General features: G+C 40.0%; 1 protein-coding gene across 5 annotated transcripts in view; it reads right to left on the bottom strand.

The window, feature by feature from the left end:
• Positions 1–12,213, bottom strand: part of peli3 (pellino E3 ubiquitin protein ligase family member 3) — a 59,894-nt gene that overhangs the window by 13,712 nt on the left and 33,969 nt on the right. For 3 of the 5 annotated variants that reach the window (XM_060933631.1, XM_060933622.1, XM_060933641.1), the window contains exons 3-5: positions 9,601–9,730; positions 2,349–2,450; positions 438–524 (exon numbers count right to left, since the gene is read on the bottom strand). In XM_060933631.1, the coding sequence (XP_060789614.1) occupies positions 438–524; positions 2,349–2,450; positions 9,601–9,730 (319 nt within the window). The remainder of the gene's footprint in view (positions 1–437; positions 525–2,348; positions 2,451–9,600; positions 9,731–12,213) is intronic. The other 2 variants (XM_060933650.1, XM_060933660.1) reach the window with 2 other exon arrangements.

The raw sequence follows: 12,213 nt of genomic DNA, 5'->3' as shown, positions 1-12,213 counted from the left end.
GTTTGGGAATCAGACACAGTCTCAGCGTTTAAGTCTAGGCTGAAAACATATCTGTTTAGTCAAGCCTTTTATTAATGGTGTTTATGAGGTAAAGGTGTAGATCTGGAGGGTCCTCAGACATAGAGTGTTTTGGTAAACTGGGATGTATGGATGCTGTCAGTCCCCCACTCGCTTGCTCACTCGAGTTTGTTGACGGTGTAGTGGCTGCTGCTTTATGTCCCGGGGCTCTCATGCCTGTGTTACCTTCTGGCTCTCCCCTTTTAGTTATGCTGTCATAGTCCCTGCGTGTACTCAGTGCAATATGTATACTGTTCCTACTTATTCAGGTGACATTGGGCATACCTAACAACCTGTGTTTTCTCTCTCTCTCTCCCCCCCCAAAAAAAAAAAATCTGTCCCTCTGAGTTATATGTTGGTCCTGGGATCGAGATGCTGACCTCTTCTACTCCTCGGACCTGCCTGATCCATCCTGGTGCCCTGTGTCTGGTTGGAGTCTCATCGCATCGCTCCTGTGGAGGACGGCCCTATGTGGACAGTTGAAAGTCACACCTGGAGGACGCTCTGGACACTTACAGTAATGCTTTTATGGCTGAGGACTACAGTTGACTTGCTAACTTTAGGACTGCAGTTGTCATGAACAGTTTTGCACTCAAGTTTCCATCAAAGAAGAGTTTATAACATCAACGAAAGATTATCATGTTAAAACTGTTAATGTTATAATCATGTTGTCTGTTGTTGCCCGGATAGGGATGGGTTCCCTTTTGAGTCTGGTTCTTTTTGAGGTTTCTTCCTCATGTCATCTGAGGGAGTTTTTCCTTGCCACCGTCGCCACAGGCTTGCTCATTGTGGATAGATTAGGGATAAAATTAGCTTGTGTTTTAAGTCGTTCAAATTCTGTAAAGCTGCTTTGTGACAATGTTTATTGTTAAAAGCGCCATACAAATAAACTTGACTTGACTTGACTATACATACAGCACACCTAATATTTGGGTAAAATGTCTCTTCACAAGATTCACCTTGACCAAACATTTTTGTTTACCATGAACAAGTTTCTGGAAGAATTCTGGTTGGATATTTCACGACTCTTGATGGTAGAATTGGTAGAGTTCAATTAATTTTTTTTTTCTTGGCATGGACTCAACTTAGAAGTACAGTCCATATATTTTTAATAGGGTTGAAGTCAGGACTTGTTTTAAGCTTAATATTAGCCTGCTTTATCTTCCACAATCAGCTCTGATGTGTGTTTGGGTTCATTGTCCTGTTGTAACTCCCAAGTCGTGTTCAAGTTTCTGATGGTTTACGCTGAAGAATTCTGAGGTAGTCCTCCTTCTTCATTATTCCATCCACTTTATGCAATGAACCAGTTCCACTGGCAGCAAAACAGCCCCAGAGCATGATGATCCTACCACCACCACCAGCTGGTACAGTGTCCCTCTGTGCATGGTGGTCATTGTGGCCAAACAACTCAATCTTTGTCTCATCTGACCCTACAGCTATCCTCCAAAAGGCTTTTTTTTCTTTGTCCGTGTGGTCAGCTTCAAACTTCAGTTAAGCTTAAAGGTGCCAATTTTGGAGCAGGGGGTTATTTCTTGGACAACAGCCTCTTAGTCCATGGTGATCTGAACGGTAGACAGTGATCCATCAGCTTCCAGTTCATGGCAGGGCTGTGCCATGGTGGTTCCCAGGTTGCTCCTGACCATCCAAACCAATTTCCTTTCAGCTGAGGGTGACAGTTTGGGTTTTCTTGAAGCAAAGTGGCTTGGCAAAGTGACTACACCTCACAATAACTTGCATACAATTGTTTGAACTGATTTTGGAATTTGCAGTTGTTTAGAAATGTCTCCAAGAGACATTCCAGAGTTGTGTATATCTGCAGTCCTCTTTCTCAGATCTGCACTAAGCTCCTTGGACTTTCCCATTGAATTGTGTGTTGATCAATCCAAGGAGTGCTGTAAACAAACCCTTTTTATGAAGGCACAGAGAAGCTACCAGCTGTAGTCAATCATGATCACTAACAGGAAGTTAAGAGACCTCGGCCTTAAAAGACATTTTGGAAGTTTCAGCACCTCTGAATTAATAAATAGAATGAGCGTATGTAAATATTTGACCCTGTGTTGATTTCATAAAACCCAAAGAAAATTAAAATTTGTGCACCAAATTCTAGTGTTTTTTATTAAAGATGTATGCTGTACAATCATTCTGCCACAGAAAAAGAACAGTTCAAAGAAACTACTGAAATCCCAAATATTGCCATGACATTCGTATCCAAGATGGTATTCATGTCACTGTATGTAAACTTCTGACCACACCTGTATAAAGGTACTGCTATCATATATAACTGTGTTTACCTGAAACATATCTGTGTTGGAGTCATGTGTATACTCTACTATAACAGAATGACTCCTTGACAGTGTGTAGGAGATACTGTGCTGGCTTTTGTTGCTCAGTGCCTGAAACACACACGCGTGCACACACACACACACACACACACACACACACACACACACACACACATAAATACACCACTCCATCAGATTTTCATCCTTTGTTAGCTCCTTCATTACATCAGTATATGGAACAGTACAGAGGGTGCTCTCAAAATCTCAAATCTTATGCAATGGCCACTGCAGCATTATATAATGGGTTTTTACTCATGGCATTTAGTGGGAGAACCAGGAGATATGCAGGTGGATATGTAGGACTATGTTTAATGTCAGGTTACAGATTTTAAGCCTACTGTTACTAAAATAAAAAATAAAAGAGAAACTTTCAAGTCATTGTTTGATCAAAACTTTGGCCTTCTTTTGAGTAAGAGTGTTGATCTAGTGATTCGCCCACTGAGCGTTATGCTCTGGTACAGTCAGGTAAGGAATCCATAATCCCACATTTTGTCATTTCCATTGAGAAGTGATGCGTCCTGTAGTTTCTCAAACCAGACAGTCTTTTGCTAGATTTCACCAGTATATTAGAGTTGAAATTAAATAAAGACTTTCAACTTTAATTTTATAGTATTTCCATCCAAATCAGGTGAACAGTGTAGGAATTACGTACAACACTTTATTTCATAGCCATGTGTGTTATTCCCTCATTATTCCACTTAGAAATAAGCAAATAAAAAGTCTACAGTTGTTTTCAAGTGTGGCATTTACATTTTTAATCTGTTACTGTTAGCTCTTGGTACTTCATACAGAAAGTTGTCCCTGCCAGTGAACCAAGCAATCATTTAGCCGAAAACTTACAACAAATGAATCAGAGAGATAGCAAAAACGTTAGGTGTGGACAAATCAACTATTTGGTACATTCTTTAAAAGACAGAATGTGCTGGTCATCTCAAGAACACCAAAAGACCTGGAAGAGTTCTTTGCCTGGTGAAGAAAATCCCCTTGACAACAGTTGGCCAGATCATGAACACCTTCCAAGAAGTACACTACCGTTCAAAAGTTTGGGGTCACTTTGAAATGTCCTTATTTTTGAAAGAAAAGCACTGTTCTTTTCAATGAAGATCACTTTAAACTAATCAGAAATCCACTCTATACATTGCTAATGTGGTAAATGACTATTCTAGCTGCAAATGTCTGGTTTTTGGTGCAATATCTCCATAGGTGTATAGAGGCCCATTTCCAGCAACTCTCACTCCAGTGTTCTAATGGTACAATGTGTTTGCTCATTGCCTCAGAAGGCTAATGGATGATTAGAAAACCCTTGTACAATCATGTTAGCACAGCTGAAAACAGTTGAGCTCTTTAGAGAAGCTATAAAACTGACCTTCCTTTGAGCAGAATTGAGTTTCTGGAGCATCACATTTGTGGGGTCGATTAAATGCTCAAAATGGCCAGAAAAAAGTCTTGACTATATTTTCTATTCATTTTACAACTTATGGTGGTAAATAAAAGTGTGACTTTTCATGGAAAACACAAAATTGTCTGGGTGACCCCAAACTTTTGAATGGTAGTGTAGATATATCTGTGTCAAAGTCAACAATCAAAACAAACTTAACTAGAGTAAATACAAATGGTTTATTATAAGATATAAATCAGGGGCGTTGCTAGACATAAAGCTCTACTGGGGCACAGCCCCCCAATACCCATATAATTTTTTTGAAAGCTTGCTGTGTATGAAATGTGATATTGTAGGCTGTGCGCTTAACCAGCTTCCATTGCTTTGCTCATTATTATTGCCACTGCCATAATCATACTGACAAAAGCACTGGTAAAGGTAAAAATGCAAAGATACATTCATCAATGTATGAGAATATTTATTTCAATAAACATGAACCTCAACAGGTTTTACAAAGTAAAGCATGAGTATGCAAATAACAGCAACCTCTGACTCCAGCCATTGAACTTTTGCATTCCTCTATGTTCCACACTAAAAATAATCAAGTAGTACAGGAGGGAACATTACAAAAAAAAAAGGCATGTTATGACTTTCACAATTGTATACCTGATATGATCTGAAAGCAAACAAAGTATTCCCCTGACTGAGAACCTAATCTAAATGCTTATTATTTTATTATTAAACTGTACCACCTATTTTTCATTGTGGCAAAGCGGTCAATCACTTGACTGCGTGAACTTGCGTGGCATCACTGTAGTGGTACCTTCCTTTTCCAATTTCATGCACTTGGCTGCATGTAGATTCCCTACATTCACATGGACATGTGCAGACACACAGAATGTGCGCCTTATATTTAGGGACAGAAAGTTGCCTACGTTGATGCTGAAATAGAAAAACATCCACTCTATTCCTGATATTATCAATCTAAATTAACCATAGGCTATTTTGAGGGTATACCATCTTTACTTTTAAGTTCATGGTCATTATAAGGGCCATCCGTCTACATGCTATAATCTATGTTTTTTTTTTCAGGACAGTCTAGGTTATGATAATATTTGCATATTTACATCAGGCCTTCTATCAAGGAAAAACATTTTGCGTTTATGAATTTTCCACATTCTTGAATGTATGCCACTATAGGAAGCTTGGCAACCGAAATATCTTTTCATACTTGTGTGGATTGTCTGGAATCTGGCATCATGATAGTGGGATAGCCTACTGTATGTCTTGGCAATAATTTGTAAAAATATATCATGTACCGACATAACTACCGGTATGTAATGTAAGCTATATTAGAATATCAGTCTGAAGTTAGAGACAAATTGTTGCTGTAACTTGCTATTGCTGTAATTTCAAAACCAGATTACTTGAGAAAGGCAAAAGGCACAGATGAATACTTTATACCATTCAAAACAGTAGGGACTGCTGTTTATTTTGATGTATGGTTTGTCGTGTAAACTCAGGAGTTAGTGAGGTATTGCGCCGACAAGAACAGGTGTGGAGATGGATGCAGAGCTGTATGCAGAATATGATTAAATTTGATATGAATTAATTGATCTTAATTTTATCACAAACCGTTTATCACAGCAACTAGTGGATTGCGCTGTTGGGAAGCTCAAGTCGTGTGGTTTCACGTGATATATGTGTGTTAATTGTGTGATGAGTGTTCCGCCAGCAATTTAATAGAGACGAATGGGTGCAATTTGGACGCGTCGGTTGTATACAGTTATTCCGCAGTGCCAAAGACATTACTGTTTCTGAAACGTGATCAGGAAATTTTACTGGGGCACGTGTCCCAGTAAAATGGGTCTGGCAATGCTGATGATATAAACTAATTTGTAAGCCTCAAATACAGCGTTTCCCAAAAACATTTACATAATAGAGCCTGTACAGTTCTGGAACAACATCCTATGGACAGACAAGATAAAGCTCAACTTGTACTAGAATGATGGGAAGATGAAGGAACTAGTCATTATCCATATAGTATACCACCTCATCTGATAGAGTGGGTGTGTATGGCTGCCAGTGGAGCTGGTTCTCTTGTATTTAATGATTATGTGACTGCTGACAAACACAGCACGAAGAATTCTGAAGTTATCTGCTCAACTTCAGCAAAATGCTTCAAAACCCGCTGGATGGAGCTTCACAGTGCAGATGGAAAATGACCCAAAGCATACTTTAAAATGTAGAAAGTCACCCAACCTGAGTCCAACTGAGCATGCATTTCACTTGCTGAAAGCAAAATTGGTGATGTCTATGAGTTCCAGACTTCAAGCAGGGATGGACTACAAAGGATTTGAAGCCAAGTAATTTATGATTGTCAATTTGTCCAATTATTTTTTGAACCTTAAAAAACTAAGAGCGGTAGAGGGGACCATATAAAAAATGCTGTAAATCCTACATAGTTCACCCAAATTGGATGTAAATATGCTTAGATTAAAATCTGCACTTCGAGTTCATTATTTAATTTCCAATATACTGTCAGACAGCTAAAATATCAAAAACCAAGTATCCAAATATTTATGGACCTGATTGTATATTCTACTCAGCAAAGCTTATTTTGTCCAAAACATGTTTCCCACAGGGAAACAAACTTGAATGTATACATGGTATGAATAACCAAGCAGATCACATCTTTCAAGATTTTGAAGCTTGTGACCAGCTAAGTGTGTAAGTGCTCTCATCTCATCTCATCTCATCTCATCTCCTTATCTCTAGCCGCTTTATCCTGTTCTACAGGGTTGCAGGCAAGCTGGAGCCTATCCCAGCTGACTACGGGCGAAAGGCGGGGTACACCCTGGACAAGTTGCCAGGTCATCACAGGGCCGACACATAGACACAGACAACCATTCACACTCACATTCACACCTACGGTCAATTTAGAGTCACCAGTTAACCTAACCTGCATGTCTTTGGACTGTGGGGGAAACCGGAGCACCCGGAGGAAACCCACGCGGACACGGGGAGAACATGCAAACTCCTGTGTAAGTGCTAAAAATGGGAAATAAGGATAATAATTTTCCATCTAGCTAAACAATATGCAATAGTACAATGACATCCTCACCATTTTCATTGTATATCTTTAACAAGTGCAACAAGCATCCCCACATTTATTCCATGTTCATACATTTACGAAGTCAGATCTTCTGATACACAAAAGTTCTTGAAATGGGGCTACACATTATGCTACTACAGCCTATAAACATAGTACCTTTACAACAAACTCACATAGTAGCCTCACATCGCAGTAGTTTATAGGATTGTCACTTGCATTCATGTTTTTCTATGAATTTCAAGTCAGACGTGACAAAGACCGAATCATCCAGTGGTTATACTCAATGAGCAATGATAATCAACTTTGTGAGTTCATTAACAACTGTTGATATAAACTGAATTGCTTTTCTATTGCTAGTTCTATTTGGCACAATAATTGTCAATATGGTTAGAGAAGCAGCTTTGGGACCAAAAGGTTGCTGGTTTGATTCCCTAGACCAGCAGGAATGGCTGAAGTGCCCTTGAGCAAGACACCTAACCCTCAACTGCTCCCCAGGCTGCTCTGAGTGTGTTGTATGTTGCTCTGGAAAAGAGCGTCTGCTAAATGCCATTAATGTAATGTAATGTCGTGAAGTTGTAGCGTAGCCTGAGTTTTCCCTTTTTAGATATCCTCATCTCATCTCATCTCATTATCTCTAGCCGCTTTATCCTGTTCTACAGGGTCGCAGGCAAGCTGGAGCCTATCCCAGCTGACTACGGGCGAAAGGCGGGGTACACCCTGGACAAGTCGCCAGGTCATCACAGGGCTGACACATAGACACAGACAACCATTCACACTCACACCTATGGTCAATTTAGAGTCACCACTTAACCTAACCTGCATGTCTTTGGACTGTGGGGGAAACCGGAGCACCTGGAGGAAACCCACGCGGACACAGGGAGAACATGCAAACTCCGCACAGAAAGGCCCTCGCCGGCCACGGGGCTCGAACCCGGACCTTCTTGCTGTGAGGCGACAGCGCTAACCACTACACCACCGTGCCAACAGTTTGATCATAAAATGTTTGTCATTTTATTTACTATTTCCCCCCCTCACAGCAACGTTTTCTTTTCTCTGATATTTAGTTTTTACTTTGACTGAAGGTTTTCCTCTTTGCCATATGCTCATTAAATACAGTACAATATACCTTCACTGAACACTTTATTTGGAACACTATACTAATACTGGGTAGGGCCTCCCTTTGCTATCAAAACACCCTAAATTCTTTGCGGCATGGACTCCACAAGATGTTGGAAACATTCTTTTGAGATTCTGCTCCATGTTGACATGACTGCAACATGCAATTTCTGTAGATTTTTCAGGTGCTATGAATCTCCCTTTATACCACATCCTAAAGGTGTTCTGTTGGACTCAGATCTGGTGACTGGAAAGGCCACTGAAGAACACTGAACTCATGGTCATGTTCATGAAACCAGTTTGAGATGACTTTTGCTTTGTGACATCATGTATTATGCTGGAAGTAGCCATCAGAAGATGGTAAATTGTGGCCATGAAGGGATGTACATGGCCAGCAACAATACTAAAATAAGCTGTGGAATTCAAGCGAGGATTGGTTGGAATTAACAGGCCCAAAGTGTGCCAAGAAAACATTCTCCACACCATTACACCACCTCAACCAGCCTGGACTGTTGACACAAGGCAGGTTGGGTCCATGGATTCATGCTGCTGAAGCCAAATTCTGACCCTACCATCTGTGTGCCTCAGCAAAAATCAAGATGCATCAGACAAAACTACATTTTTCCAGTCTTCAACTGTCCAGGTTTGGCAAGTCAATGCCCACTGCAGCCTCAGCTTTCTGTTCTTGGCTGACAGAAATGGAACCTTACTTGGTTTTCTGCTGTTGTAGGCCATCTGCCTCAAGGTTTGATAGGTTGTGCATTCTGAGATGCGTTTCTACTCACCACAATTGTACAGAGTGGTTATGAATTACTGTAGGTTTTCTGTCAGCTTGAACCAGTCTGGCCATTCTCCACTGACCTCTCTTATCAACAAGGTGTTTCTATCTGTAGAACTGCTGCTCACTGGAAGTTTGTTCTTTATTGCACCATCCTGAGTAAACTCTAGAGACTGTTGTGTGTGAAAATACCAGGAGATCAGCAGTTATAGAAATACTCAATCCAGACCGTCTGGCACCAACAATCATGTCATGGTCAAAATCACTGAGGTAATACTGTATTTTCCCCCCAATTCTGATGTGGATGTGAAAATTACCTGAAGCTGCTGTCTGTATCTGCATGATTTTATGCATTGCACTGCTGCCACATGACTAGCTGATTAGATTATTGCATGAATGAGTGAGTATGTGTACAGGAGTGAATAAAGTACTAATAAAGTGCTCAGTGAGTGTAGTGTCTTAAGTAGTGCACTATATTCCTTAAGAGAATGTCATTAAAAGAAAAGGAGTAACTTTGGATTTTAAAGTTGTTCGACTAAGTTTGCACAAGTTTTCTATTTTAACTAAGATGAAAGTATTGGCATTCACAACCATTACTGTTGGCCAGCACATTTGCTGTGTCTTATGTTTAACAGGAGTTCTAAGATGTTGGCAAGTGAGGGAGCAATGTGTAATTTAAAATAAAATAAACTGTGGGGTTATTAACCTTATGGGAACTCACACAATCACATGTAACATTACACAACAGGAAACAGGGTACAGACTACAGACAGTTCTGAATAGGCTTAATATTAGGTATGCTGTGAATTCTCACCTTTGACACCAGAGGTGTGGATACATTGTGGATGACATCAGGTTTGACGCCATTGGCTTTGGGTCTCTTGTAAAGGGCTAGTCGACTCCTCCTGCGCCCTTTATCACCACCCACCAGTGAACCATTATGTCTGCATATAACAGAATGAAAGGAATTAGTTATAATGGCTAGAGAAGTTACAGTTCCCTTCAAAGGTGATGAGTAGTTTTGCAATGTGTAATGTTTTAGACAATAAATGGGCTGACCAATAATTGCTTCTCCAATATATATTTTTGGGTAAAAAGTTCTATGGGTGCAATGTGTCTGTGTATAATATACACCGATCAGCCAGAACATTATGACCCCTGACAGGTGAAGTGAATAACATTGAATATCTCATTACAATGGCACCTGTCAAGGGGTGGGATATATTAGGCAGCAAGAGAACAGTCAGTTTTCCAAGGAAGGACAACCAGTAAACCAGTGACAGGGTCATAGGTGTCGAAGGCTCATTGTTTTGCATGAGGCATGAAGGCTAGCCCATATGGTCCCATCCCACAGAAGAGCTACTGTAGCACAAACTGGTGAAAAAGTTAAATGCTGACACCTTTCTGTTTTAGCCAGCATTAACTTCCTTGGACCACTTTTGGTAGGTACTAACCACTGCATACCAGGAACACCCCACAAGATGTGCCATTTTGGAGATGCTCAGACCCAGTCATCTCACCATCGCAATTTGGCCCTTGTCAAAGTCGCTCAGATCCTTACACTTGCCCATTTTTCCTGCTTCCAACACATCAACTTCAAGCACTGACTGTTCTCTTGCTGCCTAATATATCCCACCCCTTAACAGGTGCCATTGTAATGAGATAATCAATGTTATTCACATCACCTCTCAGGGGTCATAATGTTATGACTGATTGGTGTATACAAGTTGATGAATATGATGGATATGTTTACTGTTTAACTGATAAGTGTATTTGCCAGAAGTCATACCGCCCATTCAATTTTATTTAACAAAATCCAAAATAAAATATAAATGGGAACATGCTTTAGTAAAGTTTTGTTCAAAAGGATTTCTAGTGGTGCAAATAATTGTGATGTGGAAAGAAATGCATATTTTTTCCCATGAGCTTTATCTTCTTCCAGTTCATTTAATTAATCTTTAGATTTCTCTCATATTTTCCACCTGAACTTAAGCTAATTAACTAAAACACATTTTTCATAACCTTTTCTAACAAGAGTGCTCTGAGAGCACAATATCCCCCGCTGGCAACTCTGCCATAACTGGTAAAATGCGACTGAATTGAACGAAATTGCAATATGCATATTACCGACATATAACAAAGAATCCTGTCATGTTTTGTGAAATTCCTCCAAAAACTGTGAGACGAGTTGATTTCAGAAGGTGAGTACCCTTCCTGGGATGGATGGACATCGCCACGACATAATCCCCTTTCGGGCCTTTTTGCCAGCAAGGGATAATAAAAATTGTGAGGAAAGTTGATTTCAGAAAGCAAGGACACCTTGATGAAATTGCCAAAGTAAAAGTTTGTTCATAATCAAGGGCATAACTCTGGTAAAATTTGCCCAAATTAAACAAAATTTCAATATGCGTATAACTGTCATATAACAAAGCCTTTTGCCAAGTTTGGTGCAATTCCTCCACAAATTGAGAGAGGAGTTGATTTCAGAAGAACGTACACCCTCATGAAATTGTCAAAGTACGAGTTATTTAATCAAGGGTCAAAACTCTGGTAAAATTTTCACAATCAAAATTAAATCGCAATATGTGTATTACCGTCATCTAACAAGGACTTTTGCCAAGCTTCTAGAAATTCGTCCAAAAATTGTGAGAGGAGTTGGTTTCAGAAGTAAAACACACTCTCATGAAATTGTCAAATAATAATTTTGTTAATCAAGGGCTGTAACTCTGGTAAAATGTGACAGAATTTAACAAAATTACAATATTCATACTACCGACATACTGTACAACAATGCTTTTTGCCAAGTTTGGTGAAATTCCTCCACAAATTGTGAGAGAAGTTGATTTCAGAAGGCCAGCACCCTTCCCGGGACGGACGGACGGACAAACAGAAATTGCCACGACATAATCCCCATTCGGGCCTTTCGGCCAGCAGGGCATAAAAACCTATATTTACCAGTTTCCAAAATGACTAAGAAAATGTTTTAAAAGTCTCCCACTGATGGAAAGCGGTCTTACAATTCATCAATAGTCAATAACTCATTCACTGCATGACCACTCTTCTTCCTCCTTATCCTGATTGTGAAAGGGTTAAAAAGCCATCTCTCCCTCACTAATGGCCAATGCTCTGTGCTCACTTTCTCTCCCAGGCTCTCACTTCTCTGCTCTGCTTGGTAGTTGTGGGATTTGAATGATGCCTTTGTCAGTAGTCAAATGAGGTGTTTTACATCCGCAGCTGAAGTCTGAAGATAAGTGAATGGAGCAGCTGTATCTGTGCAGCACTAGTAGAGCCTGAACTGCATTACATTCATTCATCCAAAAGAAAAGATCATAACAGGAGGTCTATTTATCTGAAGGTAATTTTACCCTTGAACTCCTCCTAAACTACACTCAGCAAACATCGACATTCATGCTTTTCTTGAAGTAGA

The sequence above is a fragment of the Neoarius graeffei genome, chromosome 1 (genome assembly GCF_027579695.1).
Source record: "Neoarius graeffei isolate fNeoGra1 chromosome 1, fNeoGra1.pri, whole genome shotgun sequence".
NCBI classification, from domain to species: Eukaryota; Metazoa; Chordata; class Actinopteri; order Siluriformes; family Ariidae; genus Neoarius; species Neoarius graeffei.
The sequence above is the reverse complement of the archived record's forward strand: the minus strand, read 5'-3'. Positions and strand labels throughout refer to the sequence as shown.